Source organism: Suncus etruscus, chromosome 6 (genome assembly GCF_024139225.1).
Source record: "Suncus etruscus isolate mSunEtr1 chromosome 6, mSunEtr1.pri.cur, whole genome shotgun sequence".
Lineage (NCBI taxonomy): Eukaryota > Metazoa > Chordata > Mammalia > Eulipotyphla > Soricidae > Suncus > Suncus etruscus.
In genome coordinates this window covers 18824037-18849220 of record NC_064853.1, presented here as the reverse complement: position 1 = coordinate 18849220, position 25184 = coordinate 18824037, and the positions used below count along the sequence as shown (strand labels likewise).

At 38.2% G+C, this 25184-nt stretch overlaps 1 protein-coding gene and 1 non-coding gene across 2 annotated transcripts in view; one reads left to right on the top strand and one right to left on the bottom strand.

The window, feature by feature from the left end:
- Positions 1-2450: 2450 nt before the first annotated feature.
- LOC126013000 (U6 spliceosomal RNA) lies at positions 2451-2557 on the bottom strand. The gene has a single exon (XR_007497338.1). It is a non-coding gene; the product is annotated as a U6 spliceosomal RNA (small nuclear RNA).
- A 21548-nt stretch (positions 2558-24105) lies between these two features.
- The window catches only part of HOOK1 (hook microtubule tethering protein 1), a 67016-nt gene continuing 65937 nt past the window's right edge, over positions 24106-25184 (top strand). The window contains exon 1 of the mRNA XM_049774583.1: positions 24106-24317. Coding sequence (XP_049630540.1) covers positions 24255-24317 — 63 coding nt within the window. The 5' untranslated portion in view covers positions 24106-24254. The remainder of the gene's footprint in view (positions 24318-25184) is intronic.

Sequence of the window (25184 nt, the reverse complement as noted above, 5' to 3'; positions counted from 1 at the left end):
ATTAAAGATATATTTAAAGTGAACATGCTCTGTTCATTTTAAAAGATATAAGACTATGCAAGAAGGTCATCTTATCACTCAATGCAGAAATTTTCTTTGTAGCCCCATTATCAGATTGAGTCTGAGGATTCTAGGAACAAGAAACGTCTGGGGCTGTTCTGTTTCTCTGAACAATTCTAACGACTACAGAATTACTAGATGTTTATTGATTGTTAGGCCAAGTGAATTCACAATGCTCTGTTTTGTTAGATAATGAGGTGATGGTTGCTTAAAATGTTTATAACATCTCACATAAAATCTACTAGTCTAAAGATAACCATTAGAAAAATACGTTTTTATTAAAAGCATACATTTTTTTCAGTACATGAATCATATATAACTATCAAAATGAAAGTAAGAGGATCTGTAGCATCTGTAGAGTAGTAGTACTATTTGAAAATAATAAAAAGAAATAATTATCCCCAGAGGAACAGTATTACAACTGTTGCTTAATTACCATTTATTTTTTTCTTTCTTCTCCTGATAATTATTCACTCCTTCAGGATAAGAGATGCTGACAGTTTACTAACAACATGGTTGATTTGTTCCACACACAAAACAACCTTGTTCTACATGGTTGTTTTGTTCACTGATTTTGGACCTAAAACAAAGTATTTAATTGTGGTCTAGTTCTAAACTCATTTTTAATGATGCCTCAGTTTAGTTTAATGAGTCTCTAATTTAAAAAATAAATGAAACTAGCTCCAGTTCGCTATTTTATAAATATATTGAGAGTATTAAAAAAATAGGATAGAAAGGCCACCCACCCACAGAATAGGAGAAACTATTCACACAATACCCATCAGGTAAGGGGTTCACATCTAAGATATATAAAGTACTGAGAGAACTTAACAAGGAAAAAAATCTAACCCCATCAAAAAATGGGGAGAATAACTGAACAGACACTTCCTCAAAGAAGAAATACAAATGGCCAAAGGGCATATGAAAAAAAATGCTCCATATCAATAATCATCAGGGAGATGCAAATCAAAACAACAATGAAGTACCATCTCACACCACAGAGACTGAAACACATCACAAAGAAAAAGAACAATCAGTGCTGGAAGGGATGTGGAGGGAATGGAACTTTCATTCACTGCTAGTAGGAATACCCTCTAGTTCAGCCTATATGGAAAACAATATGAAGGTTCCTCAAAAAATTGGAAACTGAGCTCCCATCTAATCCAGCAATACCACTCCTATGGATATATCCTAGGAACACAAAAACACAATACAAAAAATGCTCTCTGCATGCCTATGTTCCAACCCAGATTCCTGACAACAGATGAGTGGCTAAAGAAACTGGTACATACACACAATGGAATACTATGCAGCTGTAGAAAAAAATAAAATTTTTCTATACATGGGTGAACATGGAATCTATTATGCTGAGTGAAATGAGTCAAAGGGAGAGAGGCAGAGAATAGTCTTACTCATCTGTGGGATTTAAGAAAAATGAAAGACAGTATGGTAATAATACCCAGAGACAATAGAGGTGAAGTTTAGAAGGACCAGCTTATGATAGAAAGCTTACCACAAAGAACAGTGAGTACAGTTAGAGAAATAACTACACAAACACCTATCAATTATAGTGAGTGAGAGAAATAGAATACCTTTCTCAAAGACATGCAGGGATGAGGAAGGAGGGAGATGGAGATCACTGATGATGGGAAGATTGCACTGGTGAAGGGGGAGTATACATTTTATGAGTGAAACCCAACTACATATAAAACCTAACTATATGATTTGTAACCATGGTGCCTAAATAAATACATTAAAAATATATATCTATTGAGAGTATTAGGTTAAGGAATTCTTAATCTTCACACTATTCTTGCACATATGTTTGAAAATCAAATGAGAATTGCACTGGCACTTAAAGATCAGTGCTTGGGCTTAAATGGCAACTAAAACACATACTAGATATGTGTGAACTTAAAAAATTTATTCTTCCTCCAGATTGTTCTTTTTTTTTTTTCATTAAAAAATTTAAGTTAGTCATCATTCTTCTACCTATCTTCCTGAGTATGAAGTTCAAATGTAATTATGTCTGGAAGATTGTTCACTTTGTATCCCATTAAGTTCCTAATAGGTATCAGTCATAATATATATATTCATTTTAATAAGATGTTCTGAACATCGTATTAATATTCACCACATGCCAGGCCTAGTGATCATGCCATAAATGCACAGTTGTTTGGCAAAATGTCATGATAAAAATAATAACAAAGTTTCATACATTAAAATGTAATTTTATCAATGTAAATTAAAAAAGTACTTTTGAATCAGAGAGATACAGTAAATAGGGAGCTTTACTTATATGCAGCCAACTTGGGTACAACCCCTGGCATCCTTTTATGGGTCCTCTGTAATAACATTAGAGTATTATAATGAGTTTGAATCCTTTTTTTTTAAATATGGAATGGTTCACGAATTTGCGTGTCATCCTTGCGCAGGGGCCATGCTAATCTTCTCTGTATTATTCCAATTTTAGTATATGTGCTGTCGAAGTGAGTACAAATTTGGATCTTTCTAAATTTTTAAATCTATGTTTTGTTCATCTTGGAAAAATATTCAGGCTTTATCATAAATGTTGCAATTGAATGTAAGAGGTTAATGTAGTTAAACTATTGGACATATAAATTGAATATAATTTATGATTCTACTACTTCTAAAAATACGTTAAACTGATGAATTCCATCAGGCGTATATTTACTTCCCAGTATTGTCTCAGGCTTAATTTTTTCCATTTTTTCCTTTGACAATAAATCTAGACAATGTTCCAATGCAAATTGTCAGACAGAAATAGACCTTCTATATTATCTGTTTTTCTGAAATTTATTTCAGAGTGAAAAGCAGAAATGCTCAGGGGTTGGTGTCACTCACTGGTAGAGTACATGTGTTGCATGTATGAGTTCATGGAACCAATACCTAGAAGCATCACCATTCTTTATCAATAGCAAAGGCAGAAATGGCAGTAAGGACTGCAAGAGCAAGATAAATGTAAGCCAAAATTACAACGGAACAGCAGGGAGCTCTAATTTTACAGAGACAATAAGAGAAAAGAAGATAATGTGTGGCGTTCAACAATCAATTACCAAAGATTGATGGAGCCTTTATCATGCATATAGCACTGTGTGAGTGACAGGGACCTCAGCAGGTAGATGGTCCTCTTGGAGGTATAGAGTTGACAATAAATAATTAAGAAAGTTCATAAGACTCTTCTAGGCAAAACAAGTAGTACTTGATAAGTCCTTGATAAGATATAGGTAGAAGTATGCTTTAAATATAAGTTACTTGTGGTGCCTAGTGATTATGTTTTTTATTTATTTTTTATTATATTATTTCTTAAGATGTTTTTGTGTTGTACACATGAAAGCAAGCAATAGATACTACATAATATGCAGCAAATGTTGATCGTCTATAAGTATGGCATCCTTGGATCAGCTAACCAGTCTAGAATTTATCTAATTCTGAATACCAGAACACTATATCATTGATTGATCACTAACATATAGGGTGATATGAAAATATGAGTATATAATGTACAAGAAAATAATTGTTTAATGTAAAATAAACATCAAAATGTTTACTGTTCAATTATGAACTATTTGAAGGAGTCATGAAAAAGTTAAAACAGACATCGAGGAGGATTTTACATTGAAAAAAACCAGCATGTTAAACATCTTAATTTTGATTTTCTTTTTCTTTTTTTGGCTTTTCTGGGCCACACCCATTTGATGCTCAGGGGTTACTCCTGGCTAAGCGCTCAGAAATTGCCCCTGGCTTGGGGGGACCATATGGGATGCCGGGGGATCGAACCGCGGTCCTTCCTTGGCTAGCGCTTGCAAGGCAGACACCTTACCTCTAGCTCCACCTCACCGGCCCCAATTTTGATTCTTTTATTTTCTGAAGCTCTTTTTGTTCTACACCTCATTAGTGATACCACACCTTTCTAAAAATATTTTCTGTAAGCATTTGGTTATCCTCTTTTTTTTAAAAAAATAACATATTTAAACACCATGATTACAAATATGTAGTCTCAGTCAGATCCAACAATAGAATATTTGTGAAGTAAAAATAGCCACATCTGTTGTCAATGTTAAAATCTCATTAACTTGACTTGGAGAAGGAAGCAAACACAGTGAAATTTCAGCTCAAGTAAAAGAACAATAATTTCATATGCTCAAGGACTACAAGACCAATGTACTCAAATTGGACAGAATAGAGAAAAAGGGAAATAATTTAGCTAAATAACATCAATGATGCCAATCAGTGAGTCTGATTATATATTTATGTTCACATAGAAAGATAAGTATGTCAAAAACTATGATCAGTAATATTTTGATAGTTATTATCAAGCCATTATATCATGGATAAAGCTTCCTATAAAAGGCTATGGGAATATTCACTAAATGGTCTTGAGTGTAATCCAAGTCTTGAATTGCTTAAATCAATTCCATTCTCTTCTGAATGGTATTATAGTCTGCTTCAAAGTGTTAGTGAAATTGTGACCCTTCTAGCTTTTTGCAGAGCTAATTCTATTAATAAAGCCAAATAGGTCTTTACCTAGGATAATAAAAACAAATAGCAGAGCAATTTTTTTTAACATAATCATTGAGATGTCTGGCAAAAAGCCACAAATTGGTGTCTGTAGAGGAAAAAATTAATTATTTGGAGAGGGTATACATTTTCATTGTGCCTATCTTGCCTTTTACTAAAGTGCTTAAAGTATGGGAAACAGACTTTAATGATGCTCATCGAATACAGTAAAAGTCTCTCAGGATGTCTGTTATTAATAGGGAAGCCATTCTCTCTAAATGACATTTCCATCTGAAAGTGGTGTTTTGTAGTATCATCAGTTAACTTACTGCTCATATTACATTAAGCCTAGCAATAGGTTTCACCTTTCCTTCCAATACGAATCAACAAAGTGCTCCCAGCATTTTGTTGAACAAGATTACTGAGGCAAAACCAACCCGAAAGCAAAGATTATGGCTATATACATTTGAAGGCAGAAGGGAGGAATTAGCAGTCCATATACAAGGAGTCATAGCTCAGTCTTAAGAAATCTAAAGTCCAATGATAGGTTGTGATTACTTCATTTGTTTACCCTTTATTTCTTAAAAAGAACTTGGATGAAAAAAAGGGGAAAAATTACATCAAATAGAAAAATAAGATTGCCAAGAAATTTAAACCATAAACTCCTGCACACTTAGCCAAGAAGGCTAAACATTTGCTAGGAATTCCTTATAGACAAATGATAAAAGGAAATCACATCACTTACAGGACTCACATTGTCAAAAATATAAAGGGGGTCATTTAAGATAAGTTAAGATAGAGATAAGTGGAGCTAAATATACATGGACATAAAACCCAGGTCTGCTATTTAGTACCCATATGACTTTCAGCAAAGCATTTAATCTTGATTTCCTCTGTGTGAAAGACCTTTAAGTTAAATTTGGAATTGAGTCTGTTCTTGTTTTTTCTTTGCTTTCTAGCACATTTCACCTTACTTTGTTGCTTTGTTCCATGCCCTAGAAGGCGACTTTAGAAAGTTTTACTAGATCCTTTGGCATCTTTTTTTGGCTCTGCCAGCAAGAAGTGACCTCTCTCTATTACCCAGATAGAGAGTTTAAAGGAAGTTGTTCCTTTTAGTTGTTAGCTACTACTCCATAGTACTCCATAGTACTTGCTCCCAGGAAGCTGTAAGTCAGCTGCTTTCTTGCTACCTCAAGACTTCATAGCAGCAACTATATCTTGATGTCTCTCTTTCTTCTGTTTCAGGATCATTAAGGTTCCTCATCCCTTCACACTTTTCCCTCATCAATTCTCACCAGAACTCAGTAGGAACATGTCTAAAAAGGTCTTAACAGATTTATAGCACAATGGAAGAAACAGCAGAAAGAGTTCCATTTCTGAATGCCTTTTACAAGGCAAGCAACAAACAAAGTACTTTTTATCAAGATACTCAATCAATGCTAATTACTCTTAAGAATGGAGTAGGAGAGGTCATGCAATAACACACAGGTAGGGTGTTGCCTTGCACGCAGCTAACCCAGGATGACCTTGGTTCGATCCCCTGCATCTCATGTAGTCCCCTAAAGTCAGGAGTGATTTCTGAGCACATAGCCAGGAGTAACCCCTGAGCATCACTGGGTGTGCCCCCACCCCCCAAAAAAAGAATGGAGTAGGAGAAAGCATAAAAGAGAAATTACATAACAAAGTAAAACACAGTATTCAGACTTTCCCATCAGAGGGTCCTCCCCATTAGTAGAATATTAACAGAAAAAAAGACTCCATTAGATTAGCCTGACTGAACAACACAAGTAGGTTTTATGAAGATGTCCAATGTTGCTGTGGATTTTAATAAAATGCAAAGAGAAATGATAGGTCAAAGAGTGTAGAATCAAATAATTAACGATGAGGCTGGAAGGTGGATGATGCCATCCAGCCCACATGGCTCTGCAACCTCCATGCAGCCGGCGAGTTCCAGGCCCAGGTGAAATCACTCACTCACACGCAGCCTTCAGGAAGAATCATCTTTATTTATGCCCTAGCCACCACAGGTGTGTGGCCTATGTCAACCTTTTAAGCATTCAGCTATATTTTGCTAGCCCTGCATCTTATCTCCTGTTAGCCATCTTCCCTTTGGGCTCCATGCGGCCCAAAGATCCAAAAGCCAGGAAGCCAAGCCGGGCCAAGAGAGAAACGGCAAAAAGGGCCGAATCCCCTGGCTCAGAGGTTTATCTATCCTTTTCCAGACCCCTCCCAGAAATGGGAGGTCTTGCAGGTAGTTACACCTATTATCCGGTTCCCAAAACTCCTCCCAGATATGGGTGGGTCTTGGGGTACACCACATTTCCCCCTTTTTTAAATATTTTCATGCGCCAACGTAATAAAGTGAAAATTAATATACCAGCCCTTTTCAAAAACATATCATTTGCAAAATATACTTTACACCTGTAACCTAAAATTCTATTAATGCTTTTTTACCAAGCACTATTTCGGAACTTACATGTTCCTATACTTTTAAACTATATTGGGGGAACTTCACTGTTCCTATATTTTTCCTATACACAAGTACTTTAGCATACATGCATAACATACATTTTAAAAACAGGCTAAGTACATTAAAATACACAGTAAAATATTTTGCAATTGAAATTATTAACTATGAAAGACAACAAAACACATTTAAATTATAAAGAAAATGACTTAAGACAAAGATGCAGGCGGTTAGAAATTAGATGTTTAAATGGGCTAAGCTGTATTACCTTCCTTATATTTTTATTTTTTAACTACTAACTAAGTAAAACTTATCCCATCACCAACTATGAGTAAAATATTACTACCCACTAATTTTCTACACCTAAAACCATAGTTCAGATGATTAATTTGTTCCACGTTGATCTCACCACGTGGCTTCTTTAAACTTTTAAAGTTCAGATGTTTTGTCCCACGCTGATCTTACCACGTGGCTTTCTTCCGTAGTTCCAGGCTCCGCTGCCGGTTTGTGATCTGGAGCGAGGATTTCAGGTTTTTCGCTTTTCCGGGCAAAGCTGAGCCCAGCCAAGCCGATTCCAGCCGAGATCCCAGCCGAGCCGAGCTGCTTGGAGCTTGCCGCTTGGAGCTTTTTGCCGCAGGGGCTTCACCGCTGCCTTTTTTCCCCTCTGGGAGCACTTTGGATGTTCAGAGTTCCAAGTGATTTAAACTAAAAGTTCAGTTCGAAATTTCCAAAGTCGAAATCCAAATTTAAGCCAAAGGTCATTTTCAGAAAATCAGTCCATTTTTAATACAGTCTTTTTTCTCCTCCGTTTCCAATTTAAGCTTTTAATAAGTTTTTGTAGAGGCCGAGGTTTTTGGTTTTTGTAACAAAGTTTTAGTTCTGGGCCTTGGCCTGGGCTGGAGGTGATGCAAGCTTTCATCTCCCTCCTTTCAGTTGCCCTTTTGCCCCTAGAAGGGGTTGCGGCCATCTTTGAACATGGCTCCACGTGGCCATACACTTTGGGCTGACTGCATGTGAACAGAGCGAAAATCAAACAGAAGAGCAGAAATCTCACCATTTTTGCTGATTTCTTGGGTTCAGGATTCAGGTCAAAGTTCGGAGCGCCATTTGTAGAATCAAATAATTAACGATGAGGCTGGAAGGTGGATGATGCCATCCAGCCCACATGGCTCTGCAACCTCCATGCAGCCGGCGAGTTCCAGGCCCAGGTGAAATCACTCACTCACACGCAGCCTTCAGGAAGAATCATCTTTATTTATGCCCTAGCCACCACAGGTGTGTGGCCTATGTCAACCTTTTAAGCATTCAGCTATATTTTGCTAGCCCTGCATCTTATCTCCTGTTAGCCATCTTCCCTTTGGGCTCCATGCGGCCCAAAGATCCAAAAGCCAGGAAGCCAAGCCGGGCCAAGAGAGAAACGGCAAAAAGGGCCGAATCCCCTGGCTCAGAGGTTTATCTATCCTTTTCCAGACCCCTCCCAGAAATGGGAGGTCTTGCAGGTAGTTACACCTATTATCCGGTTCCCAAAACTCCTCCCAGATATGGGTGGGTCTTGGGGTACACCACAAAAGAGCAAATAACTTTTACATAGGTATAGGGTGGAGCCAATTGAATATATTTTATATGGCCAGAATAAATGACAAGTATTTTCAGTCACCTAAGTGGTTTTGGACTGATTTACAATTTTCAAATAATGAGATTTGAGAGTACATATGTGGCCTCCATTTCACATATGAAAAAGAAAGAAAAAATAGAATCCACATTAAGGATGATTCAAACCAGTAGTTTCAACCAATGGTTTCACTATAATAATAGTGAAAATAACTACAAACTATAATTTACAGTTAGGACAGGCACAATGAAAGGTGTTGAACAAGTGGTATGTTTTGTTGTTCCTAGGATTCATAGGAGTCAGATAGTACTAGCTTCTTCTGTTAGTGGTTAGGAGAGGCCTAATATTTATTTTTCCTCTTTCAACTCAAGGGATCAGAGGTGCCTGAAATTATTCATGCATGAGTTGTTTTCAGAACCAAACAGATGGAACTTGCCTGCAATAATCACAGCAGAGAGATAGTATAGGGGTTAAGGTAGATAGATACCTTGTTCTATTGTGGCATCACTTATATCTTGGCATACTGAGTGTCGCCCTGGAGGCCTTTAAATATTCCCAGGATGGCCCTAGTCACCAGAGTGATTCAACAACAGTGAGTCCTCAGGCTCTTAAATTGAATGACCAAGACCAGATGGTTGTTAACCTCAGATCTCAATACATAACTGCTCTAGAACAGCATGCCCCCTAGTAGTAATAAAAAATTAATTAATTGATTAACTATAACAGAAATAATTCATAAAGAAAAGAATCACCAAGTAAAATATTTTGATTTTAGTTTTTGCTTCTTCTCTTTCCCTTTCATCCTGCTATTTTTTTTTTTTTTAGCACATACAAAACAGTATGCTGCTATGACTTTAATGAAGCGCAAGAACAAAGGCCAAAATTAATGATGAAATGAAGTTTAAGTCCTTGACAGTTTTGGGAAAGGAGAGACATGGTAAATTTTACTATATTTGCTATTCATTTACAGTATTTGTGTTTAAGACAGAACTTTTCTTAAAACCATTCATGTGTCCCAGATGTGACCTACTTTCATTCTAGGAAATGGATGCTGAGTGTTACATAGGCAGATCAGACAGGCCTGGATATTTCAGGAGCCATTCTTATAGTTTAGTTACAGGAACAGACTAATTCCAAGTGACCAGTTTAGACCAGTTTAAAAAACATTTATTGAGACTGTGCTCTGTCCAGAGGAATATTCCAGACTCTAGAAATGCAGTCACACAGGCCAAACCTGATCTTAAACTTGTAACTGAGTAAGCAAACATATAATGTAAAAGGAGACCAATGTAGGAAGGAAAATAAAGCATAGAAATCTCAGAAGCTGGAAAAAGGTAGAGATGATTATTAAACAAAATGTAGACACTTTTTATAATAATTTTTATTTTGACCAAAGTGGATTACAAATATTTCACAGTAATATTTTAGGTACATAGGGGCATTGAATCAGGGCCATTCCCACCACCAATGGTGTCCTCCCTCCACCCCTGTTCCCAGTATGCATGCCATATTCCCCTCTTTTGTGCCCAAGGCTGCTAGTATAAGTGGTCCCCTCTGTGTCTAGCTTGTTGTAGATTGGGCATCGATTCTGTTGTCATTGACTTTGGATTCAGTGTGTAAGTCTGATCATTTTTTATTTCTACTCAATGTTCATACGACTATTTGGTCTTGGTACCCTCATTTTATTATCCCATCAATTTGTGAGGCGGAACAAGATGGTTCAAGTTATGTGGTTCTGTTTGAAGGGAAGAAAAAAATTAAATGGGGCAAAAATCAAACAAACAAAAAAACGGGATGAGTACTTCTAGAGGCTATAAATATCAATTGAAGAGAAGAAAGGGAAAAAGGAAGAAAAACATAACAACAATACAAAAAAAATCGAACAAAAAACCCTAAGAAATAAAGACACCACAGAAATAAAGACACCAACCACACAATAACCATGGTCCCAAAATAAAAACAAAGCACAACCTCCCCCCCAAAAAATGAAATAAAGGAAACAACAAAAATAACAAAACAAAAAAATAATTTGTGCTTCTTTTTTTTTTTTGCATAGGAACAGTAAATATTGGGAAAATTAGAAAGGGAATTCCCTTGACCTAAGAGATACAGGGTTTCTTTGCCCTTGAAGTATACTGTCATAGGAATAACTACAGGCTCCATACATGTTCTTTTACTCTCCCCTAGGTCCTTTAGTGGTGTCTGGAAACTTTCCACTTCATTGTGGATGATAAAATCAAGCTTCTGTAGCTAGAGATCTTGGTATTTGCACAGGTCCTAAGATGGAGCCTAGGATGGAGTCTTTCTTTACAGTTCTAGAAGTTCTGTTTCTTCACTGTTGTTTTAATCAGTCTTCTGTAGTTTGTGGTCTTGATTTTTGCACCTATCCTAGGACGAAGCCTAGGATGGAATCTTTCATTATGTTTCCAGAAGATCTGCTAAGTTGCAGATTCTCTGTTCTCCCTACTTCTTTCCTTGTCCCCTTTCTTTTTCCTCTTCTTCCTCCTCCTCATCAATTCAATCTATGTCAAATTAAAATCACACTGTTAGTTTCTCTTTAGGAAAGAAACTTTGATACATAAAATACAGTGGACAATACTACATAGGGTAGCCACTTACATAGGCAGGACTCATTAACAACACATTGTTAGTACTTGAGACGAGAAACCTATGTGTATCCTAAACTGCTCCAGCCATTATCTAACCCTGAGACCTTCATTTAGCAAGACCCAACCCCATCACTGACAAAATGCCTAGAAACTGGGAAACCTTCCCACGCCAACACACTGACCCAATTTCTTTTATTTTATTTATTAATTTTTTGTTTACTTTATTTTTACTATATTTACCTATTTTCTGTTCTCATCTCTCTTATTTTTTGCTCTCTCTTCCTCTTTTTCTTAAGCTATACCTAAGATAATTATTTATCTTAATTCAACCAGTGTTTAGGGGCTCAGACCCATCCTATTAGGGTCAGACCTCTAACAATATCTTAAGAATAGATCACTAATATATGTCTTTATGAGAGTATGACTACATAGAGGACTCCTCTATGAAAGCCAAACCTAAATTGTAAGCAATCCATGCCTATAGTGTATATAGCCCCTCCTATAAACTATCCCTACTCCTCCACTTCAGAAATCCTACTATCCCTTCACACCCCATTCCCAATTCGATATCCCGCTTTATTAACTCTATTTAACCTCAGTTCTTAACCCATTAGATATCAAGTTCAACCTCCTGTCCCAATAAGCCATCACCCAGCTCCTAAGTGAAGGGACACCCACTCAGCCCCACATCTCGTCGACCCCCCCACAACTACAACCAACACCCCTGCTGACTTATGCTCTATGGCCCTCTTTATCCCCTCCCCCAAATCTGGACTGTTGCTTGATATCAGACTCAGTTCCAGAAGAATCCCCAGTGCAATAACTCTACTGAGTCCTTTCTGCAGCAAATCATTTCTCAAACTCAACAAGACCAGGGTGTGTGATAAAAATGTGCCCTGCATCCCACCCACCACAAGATTATCTCAAAAGACAATGGGGAAGCCTATATTTCCTTTATAAGTTTAAGACCTATATAATACTATCTCTTAACCTGTTTATCCCCAAATGTAAGGTAGTCTCTTGCATTACTTTGTTCCCTTAATTATTTTTAAACTCATTTTATTTATTTTTCCTTTATATATGTGAGTATATATATGTACATATATATATATATATATATATATATATATATATATATATATATATATATATATGTCTTGTTTTTGTTTTCTTCTCTTCCTTAACTTCACCTGTTTTGGTTCTGGTTGGTATAAAACCTACAAGAAAAAGTCTTGTCTGGTATAAAAGCTCAGGTCAAAACCAGGGCACAGAGATGATGGAGCATGACACTCTCACCCCCAAATGCATGAGCATTATAATATAGCACCATATCTTCTTGCAAAGGCATACTAAAAAGGGGGGAATTTTACATACAGAAACAAGCTCTTATCTATTAGGAATAAAAACTCATACATTTTACAATACAGGGGCATCTCTCACCTTGAATATATGTCATGTGGACCCAACTTAAAGTCCATGTGATTAGACAGCGACCGTCCAACCCCGAACCCTAGATCTCAGATAGAGAACCGGCACAGTTCTCTGCATCAGCTCCAGGAACCTGTCCCTCTGGGACATTGCTAATATTGCTTTGACACCAACATGAGCCAGTTTTGATATGACATCCTGACAATGAGGAAATGGCAACAGCTTGATCTAAGAGCAGGTTGTCTTACCTCACCATCTAACGATAAGATGAAATCAGAAGACATGTCATCCTTTGATCGGTGCAAAAGCCAAGATCGCTATCTACAGAAGACTGACTGTGACAACCATGACTGGGCAGAACTTATCCTAGGCCCAATAAAAGAGACCCTAGTATAGGCTTTGGCCTACGATTTGTACAACAACCAAGATCTCTTAATTCCAGAGGTCTAACTGAGCCAACTGAAACTGAGAAGATCTTTTGGAAACATAATGAAGGGCACTTTCTGTTTGAGGTGTCACAGAGGAGGTGTAATCAGATGAAATTATTTTTATTTTATTATATTTTATTTCTTTTTTGATTTTTGGGCCACACCTGGTGACACTCAGGAGTTACTCCTGGCTATGAGCTCAGAAGTCGCTCCTGGCTTGGAGGACCATATGGGACGCCGGGGGAATCTAACCGCGGTCCGTCCTAGCCTAGCGCTGGCAAGGCAGACACCTTTACCTGTAGCACCACCGCGCCAGCCCCTAATCAGAAGAAATTCTAAAATTTTCATTCTAGGGTAAAGATGTAGCTCAGTGGTAGGGTACTTATTTTGCAGACATGAAGTCCTGGGTTTCATCCCAGGCAGCATACAGTTTATTCAATCTATTCATTCTAATTTCAAAATTCTAAATTTCTAATTTAGAAATTCCTTTTTTTTTTTTTTTAAATTGTATTAATGTGGCTGGAGGGATTGCACAGCGGTAGGGCCATTGCTTTGCATACAGCAACCCGAGACAGATCCGAGTTCTACCCCCAGCATCCCATATAGTCCACTCAGCCTGCCAGGAGTGATTTCTGAGCACAGAGCCAGGAGTAATCCCTGACTGCCACCAGGTGTCACCCCCTCCCCCCCAAAAAAGTATTAATGTACCATGATTTACAGTGATGTATGGTTTGAGTTTTAGGCACAGTGTTCCAGCACCTTTTCTACTGCCATTGTTAATTTTCCTCCATCATTGTTCCCAGGTTTTCTTTGTTATCCACACACCCATCCCTAAGCCTACAGCTTGACAACTACTTTTTAGTTCGGTTGATAAAAACTGAGTCTCATGATTTCGGCATTGTTGACTCTGTGGTTTGGATATTTAGCTCTATCATTCCTTTACACCAGTGATGTACCTAAGTCCCTATTGTTTCCTGTCTCTCTATCCTCTCCACTGTTCTCTTAATATTTTTCCTTCTCTGTTTTTCTCCTTTCTGTATTCTGAGGCCAAGAATGATTAGGCACCCCTATTTAAAATATTACATTTCCTTATCCAGTTATTTTAAATAGTACCTCTAAAATATAAGTGAGATCATCCTGTGCTTATCCTTCTGGCTTACTTCATTTAGCTTAATATCTTCCAGTATCCAGAAATGTAATATATTGATTACTCTCCATATGTTAAATTATGTTGCATCTAAGGTAGTTGATTTTGGAATATAATTCTTCTAAATATATTGTTCATTTGTATTTGCTAGTGTTTTGTGAGAATCATGCTCCTATATTCATGCTTTCATGCTCTGAGTCAACTCTCTAGTCCTCTTTGTTGCCTTTATAATATGCAAGTTCTGAACATCTAATTAGATGGGAAACATATTCAAGGTGAACAATCTACCTTTTACTTCTCCATTTTTCCTTTGTCAAAGGATAAATCTTGTATAGAAGACACATGTGTGACTGTTAATGTGTTAGCTATTTTTGCCTCCTTTCTCCTGACAATCTATTATTTCCCATTTACAGTGTGAAAACTGAGAACTGAGTTCAGGAACTTGAGCACAGTAATAGCAAAACAAAAGGATAAAGCATGTTCTTCTTGGCTTTGTATTCAATACTGTTTATCAGAAAGCTTGCATTGGTTATCTCTTACATGACTGCAAGCAGCTATACTCTTTGCTGACACTACCTTTTGGCAGCAGGCAGTAGCTGTAATGAATAATCTATCTGAAAAGCATTCCCTTTGAGATTTTTATCAGTTCCCTTTGAAACAACGCTGAGGGCAAATAAAACAGAACTGTTGTCCACAGTAGAAACATTTGAACTGTATTCTTAACTAAGGGATAATGTTTTTGAGGATACTTCTGAATGAAAGTCACAAAGAATGACGACTCACCTAGTAGGGAATATTGCCTGACTGCAATTTATCTTCCTTAAAATTAGAAGTAGCTAAATATGGTCTTCTTAGGGCCCAGATCTTTGCTTTATTTGAAGAAAGGCAACAGGATATAAATGAAGGCACAAATGGAGTCTTTAAGGTATAAATTCTAGGTTGTCATATTATACACATTGTAACTTTGAATGTTACTTCTTATTTGCAAAAATAAAGATGATTGTGAGGATTAATTTAAACCATGTATTAACATGCATGGTGCCTGAAATAGAAAAATTGATATTGGCTTTCTTTCTCCATTCAAGAGTCTCTTTCAATTTTTTCTCCCTCCCACTTTTCAGGTTGCTGGAATTACTTACTATCTTACCTCAAAATTCCATAAAAATAATTTGACTAATAAGTATTTTCATGCAAATGTATAAATGCCCATTATATTGAATATTTTACATTTTAAATGGTAATACTTATTTTAATAGGACAAAAATCCAATGTCACACAAGGTGAGGTCCCTGACTTTAATTAAATGCATACTTTATTTTCTGTGTAAGTTTAAGCTTTGATCATATTTGATTTTCTTTTAATAAAAAAGCATTTATGTTTGCTCAGGGATCATTCCTGGTGAACTTGGGAACCATATAAGATTTCAGAGATTGAACCCAGGCTGACAGCTTGAAAGGCAAGCTTCTTACCTGCTGTATTATTTCTGCAGTACCAGGAAGTATTTACTTAGTGAAATAATTTCACTTAGTATAATACTTAGTGAAATAATTTCACAATGTTCTTTAACTATTGTTCGATTTCTAGATATTTTCTATAAACGCTCATATTGAAAACCCTTTGCCTATTTTCCTTGGCATTCCCTTTAGCCTATTTTCCTTGGCATTTTTATTCCTCTTTATTTTCACACTCCAACTGGTTTTAATTATGTGTAGGTAGCTGCCCACGACTTGTTCTGTTCTTTTTTTTTTTTCTTTGGTTTTTGGTTTTTGGGCCATACCCGGCAGTGCTCAGGGGTTACTCCTGGCTGCCTGCTCAGAAATAGCTCCTGGCAGGCTCGGGGGACCATATGGGACACAGGGATTCGAATCAACCACCTTTGGTCCTGGATCGCCTGCTTGCAAGGCAAACACTGCTGTGCTATCTCTCCGGGCCCGACTTGTTCTGTTCTTACATGATCTGATAAGTTCTTCCTTCTAGTATTTGGCATTTTGAAATGTATTATATTTTACAGTAATACATGCACAATTAAAAAGCATGTATCTCCTCAGACAAACATTACTTTTATGTATTTTAATATATGTCAGTTTAAAGAATGCAGAGTATAATGTTTACCTATAGTTATTTCAAATATAACTCTTACTTTGTTTTGTTTTGGTTTTGCTTTTTGGGCACACCTGGCAGCGGTCAGGGGTTTCTCCTGGCTCTACACTCAGAAAATGCTCCTGGCAGGCTCAGGGACCATATGGGATGCTGGGATTCGAACTACCGTCCTTCTGCATGCAAGGCTAACACCCTACCTCCATGCTATCTCTTTGGCCCCCAAATATAACTCTTAAGTTGTAATAGGATATGAGGTATCTTATTAACACAACATTCTCTATCCTCTTTAGAAATCATGCTTTCATTATTTGAGTGAAACCTAATAAAGCACATTTTATCTGCTTTTCATACAATGTAAATAATATAAAAACTTTTGTCAAAATATAATACCTATGAAAACATAGTGAGATGTCTTGGATGGCAATACTGGAAGGCTAAATTTTGTTTACTTTTAGAACCAAAAATATGGGTATATCTAATCTAACATTACACAAGCTGAAGTCCCTAACTTTAATTAAATGCATTTCTTGCCACTGTGTTTGTGATTGATCTTTGTTTTTAAAATATACTTTCATGAACCAGAAGGATTATTGTATGTAAAAAATAGGTCATCTAGGTATAAAATGATATACATGGTACTCCTTCAATAGCAATAATCCAAACCACAGTATCAAAAAAGAAAAGAGAGAACACAAGGTTATTGTACATCGTATGACTGTAACTTAAACATGAACAAATTTATCTGAGAAAAAATCTATTATGAACAACTTTGTAACCATGATATTTATGTAAAAATATTTTCATAAAGAAAAAATAGGTCATCAACAGAAAGAAAATCATGGCTCATTCTTCTAAAAAGTGTAAGGTAGTGATATGTCTTATAATTCACTTAGATAACTGGGATGTATAGAACAGAATTTGTATGTTTAAATCCTCCAGCGGGTAACATTAGCAGTACATTTTTCTAAACAGCTATTTTTACTTAGTGCTATTTTCTTTTTGGTTTTTGGGCCACACTCGGTGACGCTCAGGAGTTACTCTTGGGTATGAGCTCAGAAATTGCTCCTGGCTTGGGGAACCATGTGGGACACCAAGGATTGAACTCAGGTCCGTCCTGGATCAGTTGCGTGCAAGACAAATGCCTTACCGCTGCGCTATTGGCCCTACTATTGTTTTCTTGTTTTTGAATAAATGTCCATATGCCTTGCTATAATTTGAATTACCTCGGATAATTAAGACAAGATAAAATAATTATGTTCAATTTTTTTCTGAATGAAAACTTTGGGATGAGTTGAAAATATTTTTTTTACTTATTCTCAGTTGCAAACTAAGCATATGTTTACATTGGTTTAAAGCAAAATTGATAATATCGCTGAGCTTGTGATTCTCTTTTTCTAATATTTTTAAATTTTCTTTTTGTTTTTTCGGCCACACCTGTTGACACTCAGGGGTTTCTCCTGGTTATGTGCTCAGAAATCGCTCCTGGCTTGGGGGAACCATATGGGACTTCAGGGGATCGAACATTGGTCTGCGGTCCCTCCTAGGCTAGCGCGCACAAGGCAGATGCCTTATGACTTGCGCCACCGCTCCAGCCCCTCTTTTTCTACTTTGTTCTACAGGTACTCTGGGATTTTTGTCTGTTTTTGTTTTAGGGTCACACCCAGACATACAAAAGGCTTATTCCTGGCTCTGTGTTTATAGATGACTCTCAGGGCTCTCAAACTTGAGGTCCGTGGGCCGCAAAAGGCCCTCCATACAACATTTTGTGGCCCTGCCCTAGAGGAATCTTTTTTTGTTTTGTTTTGTTTTAGTTGTTTGGGTCACCCCCCCCCCAATGTTCAAGGCTTACTACTGACTTTGCACTCAGGGATCACCCCGACTTTGCCTCCTGTGGCTCCCAGGTAAACTGAATTTGAGACCCCTGCACAAAATAAATTAAATCTATATATGGCTCCAAAGATTGAACCCAAGTTGACTGTGTGCAAGGCAGCAACATTATTCACTATAGTTTATCTCCACCCCAGTCTTAGGTATCCTGAGTGACAATTACTTAGTTCCTGACAATATTTGGCACTATTAATACCACATCCTAATATGAAGATATTATAACTGTGGTTCCACTGGGGAATCTTCTAGTACAAGAACTGAGGGTGCCAATGCTCTTTCCCTGTGGCCATTTAACATTAAGGATATAACATTACTGTCACAATTAGGGTTAGCTGTATATGCTTTTTTCTGATACTGCACTTTACCTTTCTGGATGTTGGCATTCCACTGTACCCAAAATAATTGTGGGTACTCCTGCTGTGCAGAGTTTTCTGTGCTGTAGCTCCCAAATGTCAAAATGAGTGTTGTTGGCAGATAGCCTACAGAATTTGAATTTTTGGCTGTCATGCTGCTCTTTCAGGAAAGCCCCATATCCCCTGGCTGGCTTAATACAGAAGCAAAAGGAATCCTTCATGCAGAGATGGGTAACTCAGAGGCATCATTCCAACTTTAGAGCTCCCCTAGAGCAACAGAGACTTTTATGATAAATTTGTCATACACTAACTTCTCCCTCTGCTTCCTCTCTTTACTTCTACAGTTATTACTAAGCCAATGTGCTGACTACCTAATATCATATATGCTACTCACCATCCCAGAGTCTATTGCCTGAACTTTTTATTTTTATTTTTTTAGTTTTTGGGTCACATCTGGCAGTGCTCAGGAATTACTCCTGGCTCTACGCTCAGAAATAGCTCCTGGCAGACTCGGGGGACCATATGGGGTTGCCGGGATTAGAACCACCATCCTTCTGCATGCAAGGCAAACGTGATACCTCCATGCTATCTCTCCAGCCCCTATTGCCTGAACTATTTTGCATGCAAGGCAAACGTGATACCTCCATGCTATCTCTCCAGCCCCTATTGCTTGAACTATTTTGCTTGCTTATAGTATAACCAAAATCCCTTGCAATGGTTTTTATACACAGAGTCAATCCTCAGTGACACAGGTTCTTTCCTCATTAAATTTACATTGAACTTGGTTTTGAACAACTTTTCTTCTTCTTCCTACTCCTACTCCTCTTCCTTCTTTTCTTCCTTCATCTTTTTTCTTCTTTCTCCTTCTCCTCTTTTTCCTCCTCTTCCTCTTCTACCTTTTCCTCCTTCTCCTCCTCCTCCTCGTCCTCCTTTGCCACACCTAGTGGCTCTCAGTGATTACTCCTGGATTTGCACTCAGAAATTACTCCTTAAAGACTCGGGGGACCATAAGAGATGGCAGGGATCAAACCCGAGCCTGCCTCTTGCACAGCAAACACCCTACTCACTGTGCTATAGTTCCAGCCCCATGAACTTGTTTTGAGGTTCTATATTGAAACCTTAGAATAATCTTTCTTTGTAGAATCTCAACATTGCTTACAAGCATGGAACTAAAAGGCAATTTTCAGAATTCTAGGAATTCAGGAGATAACTCCAATTTGTTAGAACCTGGTCCTAGTATGAATACCTGGGTTCAAACCCCTAATTCTGGTGGTCCTAAGAATATCATTAGGAGTGTCCAGGGTCCCTGAGCATCACCTCTTGTGAAGCCACTATATAAAAAATAAAAGTAGTAAAAAAAAAGTAGTTTCAGTGAATTACATAAAATCTCATTCTTTTTGCTTTTTTCAATTTCTATTAATGAGTGCAAACACACATGTCACACAGTAAAAATGCATTGAACATTTACTATGAGTTAGTATTCTGTTAAATATTGATATGAATTTTATCTTCGAAACCAGATGCTGACACCTATCTTCTTCATATTCCATAGATATATGGGGTCAGCACCTCGTGATTTATCTAACCTTGAGACTGAGACACCTGGTCCATTTAAAGCACTGTGTTGTTATTTGACAAAGGATTGACCATATATCCTGTGATAGACTAATCAGATGCCTTCTTTGGAACTTGAATCTTGCATGGAATAACTCAGAAATATTTACAATCATATAATGATAATCATCCAGTTATGCTATCTTCAAAAGACTTCTCCTATGGGGCAAAAGTGATAGTGCAGTGGTAGAGCATTTGTATTGCATGCAACTGACCTAGGACAGACCATGGTTTGATCCCCCAGCATCTCAAATTGTCCCCCAAGCCAGGAGCGATTTCTGAACGCATAGCCAGGAGTAACCCCTGAGCATCACCAGGTGTGACCCCACCAAAAAAAAAAATGACTTCTTATAGCTTTTGTTACCTAAATCTCATGAGTGTTCTAGGACCTGTCTTCTCCTATACAAATTTGTTTATATAATTTTGTTTTAACTCAATGAGTTTCCCAGGCCATTGCCAAAAGTTTTTTTCTATAAAGTTACCCAGCATTTATTTCTCCCATAAACCATTAAAAATCGCTATCCAATTAAAACCATGCAAATATTTTTCTGACTTACACACTAAAACTGATTGCCCAAGATCACCCTATTTTCAAGAAGTTGTAACAGGTTACTAGAAAATTAAAGTTTGTGTTTAATGTCACTATCTTCTTAGTTTCTATACAAGTGTGTATTGTCATGTATGTCTCCCTATCCATTTATTTCCATAGTTGAGATATAATCATATTAAAATTTTAATTTTTAACTTCAAATTAAAAATACCTAAAATAAAATCAGGTATATAATCTGTAAATTGCAATAAAATAAAAAGATAGGTAAAAATTTACCCATCATCCCAATACCTTTATAATTAACATTTTGATTTAATTCCTTTACTGTCGGTCTAGGTTTGTATGTAGTCTAGGAATATAACCCAGAGTTATACAGCCAAATTCTCTACTGCTGAGCTAAATCTTTCAATCCTAGTTTCTCTTTTCTTTTTCTCCCTTTATGTGTGTACACAAACACTTGGCAGACGCAAATAGAATTTACAAATTGATAATGTTATATATACTGATAGAGACTTTCATGTTTTATATACAGATTTCCACAATTCTCTTTTCCTTGTTATGTTATCTTTATGCATTTTCTTTATTAAACTCCCTTCGAGTTATTTTAATATTGACAATGTATTGAATTGTACAGATATGCCACAAAGTGAAACTTTTGATTAAATACCTTGAAGATTTAAAGACTCTTGATATATTATCAAAAATGTTTCAAGAAAGATTGTGTCATTTTACAATCCTACAATAGAGTTTAAAATTTAATCTAATATGTTCAGAGGGTAGTACTATAGCAGATAGTTACTGGCCTTACAAGCAACCAACCTGGGTTCAATTCCTAACTTCACATATGATCCCCAATTTTCAACAGGAGTGATTCCTAAGCACCACCAGATCCGGCCTCCCCCAAATAAAATTAGTTTAATTTAACTATCCAAATAGTGATCAAAACTTTAGAAATTAATATAGTTTGAAAATGATCATTTAATTACTGTAAGCATTTATTTTAATGCAAGTCAGTTGTAGAAATACTGAAAAATAAAAATTGATACAAAAAAATAAATTCGAGCCTATACACACATAAGTGATGAAAAATGATAAAATGGGCACAGTAGTTTCATGAATATTCTTTCATCTTATTTATAAATACATATTAAATACATAATATTTACTTATAATTTAAAATATCATGGCTACTTCTTTTAAACCTACAATCTAATTCATTACATCTTATGAAAGCTACAAACTATTATATAAAGCATTTTTATAAAAATCCAAATATTCTATATTGAATATGCTATAATGTAATTAATCTTTTACATTGTTCATATATAGAGAATTATAGGTAGAATTAAATGCTTTATATATAAGTGCTCATACTTATGACTACTTTTCTTATCATTTTAATAGAATTTATGACAAGGATGGAATGAAAGGAAAGTGATTTAAGTTGTATGGATATTTTAAGACTTGAAATTTCTCTAAGATGATTGTTTGTTCCAATTGTGTATGAAAGTATGCTCTTCCCAGAGTAATTTTGTGTTTTTATTTTATAATTTCTGATTTATATTTTTGTTTTTCTTATTTGAATTCACTAATCAAGTCCTTTGCTTTTGTTTATCTTTCAATTAGATATAACAGGAAGAGAATTAGGTATCTTCTGAGTATCTATTCTCTGCATGTTCAGAGATTCAAAGGATAACTCAATTGCCCCGCTCCTTTAATTCTTAATATCTGTAGAAATTTAATTGTTAGTGAGTCAGTTTTTCATATGTTTCTAAGCATATATGACTATAGAAAACATATTTAAACGTTTTCAGTTTATAAAACTTTTGGCATGCATGAATCAGTTTTGCTTTTGAGATGGGTGGGGCAGGTTAGTGCTATAGCTATCATTTTAGGAAGATGGAGGTGAATTGCAGAGGAAAAAGTCAACAGCTAATGAGTATTAAATACAAGACAGAACACGCAGATCTTCAATTCCTAGATTTTAAACCTTACATCAAGTATATAACGAATGCTACTTGTGTCCAGAAATATCATATGATTTCACATGGGGTAAGAAAGTTGAAGAATAATGTTGAGACTCCATAGCAAATGCATATACCGTATTTTTAGAACGAGACTAATTTACATATGGGAGCTTTTAATTGCAGTCATCCATCAGTTTTAAACTTTCAATGTCTAAATATAAAGATGCAGCAATATAAATGGGCCAGCTGCACTTTTTACACAGAACATGAGTTGATGAGTTCAAGAGTGAATTGATGAAATCAACAGGAAAGGGGGGCGGAATATGTTCAAGCCCCCTTCAATATATCAGTACCTTGGAGAGATTCCAATTTTAGACCACCCCTCCCCCAGGAACATTCTAGAAGACAGGATTTTCAATTGCCAAAAGGGGAAAAAAGGTACATTGTTCATGGTTCTATTCCATGTTTTCTGAAAATGACAAACTTTTTCTTACCTGAAAATGACCTTCCCTATCATCCCCATTTAAAATAAATTACTCATGATTTGTAATTTTGAAAGTTTTGTTGATTTCAGCAGCCTTAGGGCCTATCTACTTCCTTCTCCTGCTTCCCCCTAGGAAATGCATAATTCTTTGCCACGTCTGCAATTCAAAAAAACAAAAAAAAACAAAAAAAAAAAACCGTTTTCCAAAAGCATTTGGACAAAACCCCATTGCCCCTCTCTAGAAAGTTTTTGCCTCCCTCCATGGGTAATTCTGCAGACATTATGAAAGCAGAGTATAAGTCTTCACAGGTGTTGTCCATTCTTGATGAAGGGGATCAGGTGATGGTTTAAACTGGGGAACCCAAATGCTGCAGCCAGGGCTTCCACTTAGGCATGAGCTTGAGCTTGGCTCGCCGTCTGCCCGCGCATGCGCGTCCTCCTTCCAGGGAGAGAGCCATTCCCGCGGCCTTCTCCGCACCTGCCAGGTCATAAACCCCTTTTGCCCTCGCACGCACTCCCCGCACCCGGGAGGAGGTTGTCTTGTTTCACGCTGATTGGCTGAGGCGCTACGGGGCACGCCCAATCAGCAACCTCCTCTGCGCGTCCCGCCCTAGACCCGCCCCTTTCAGCACGTCCCTTCTTTGTCACTGGTGAGCGCCCGCGTCACTCAGCGCAGTGGACGGGACGTGAGCGGGAGCGGTAGGCGGGGTTGGGCCGGGGGGCGGGGACAGGGGCGGGGCGGGGCGGGGGGCGGGGACAGGGGCGGGGCGGGGCAGGGGGCGGAGCTCAGGTGCGGAGCGGCGCGCGGGCCGGGGCCGGGGCCGGACGGGAAAAAGGGGGCGAACGGCGGAGGGGAGGGGAGGGGGTGACGCCGACGACGTCGCCTCGCAGCGCGGGGCCGCGGGTGCGTGCGTGAGCCGCGGGGGCGCCGGGCCCGGCTCCCGAGCTTTCTGGCCCGCAGGGGTATCGACGGCCGCCGGCTCCCGGGGTGGAGGCAGGTGTCGGGGTGTCAGCGGCGGCGTCGACCATGGAAGGGCCGCAGCTGCTTCCGCAGTCCGATCGGCCGCTGTGCGACAGCCTCATCATCTGGGTGAGTGCCGGGAGGGGTCTCGGGGTGGCGGTGGGGGTGGGGGTACGGGGGTCCTCCCTTTGACGAGTTGGGTCCTGGCTGGCCACCTGCGGGTGTCTGTCCATCTACCTGCCTGTCCATCTGTCTGTCCGTCTGTCTGTCCATCTGCCTGTCTGTCCCTCTTTCCGTGTCTGTCCGTCTCCTGTCCGTCCGTCCGTCCGTCCGTCCGTCCGTCTGTCTGTCTGTCTGTCTGTCTGTCTGTCTGTCTGTCTGTCTGTCTGTCCGGGGTGGGCTGGGTGTGCAGGGAAGAGATTTCTTGGCCTTGGGTCCCCTCTTGAAGCCGCCTTTGAAGCTCCCAGCAGCTGCAAGGCGCAGGCGACCATGCCTTCTCTTCCCTCTGTCCCATTTTTCTGACCCCTATCCCCTGCACCCCTAAATCACTCCTAAACTTTGAACTTGGTGGGACCACAGACTCTCTTCTCCTGCCTTCTGTGGAACCTGGGTGCTTCTACAGAGGGAAAAACCCCTCTTTTTCATATATTATTAACTTGCCCTACCTGGATACAGGTGCTTTAGTTTCCTTCCTTCCTTCCTTCCTTCCTTCCTTCCTTCCTTCCTTCCTTCCTTCCTTCCTTCCTTCCTTCCTTCCTTCCTTCCTTCCTTCTTGGAAAGCTAGTCCTTCCTTCCTTCCTTCCTCCTTCCTTCCTTCCTTCCTTCCTTCCTTCCTTCCTTCCTTCCTTCCTTCCTTCCTTCCTTCCTTCCTTCCTTCTTGGAAAGCTAGTCCTTCCTTCCTTCCTTCCTTCCTTCCTTCCTTCCTTCCTTCCTTCCTTCCTTCCTTCCTTCCTTCCTTCCTTCCTTCCTTCCTTCCTCACCTTCCTCACCTTCCTC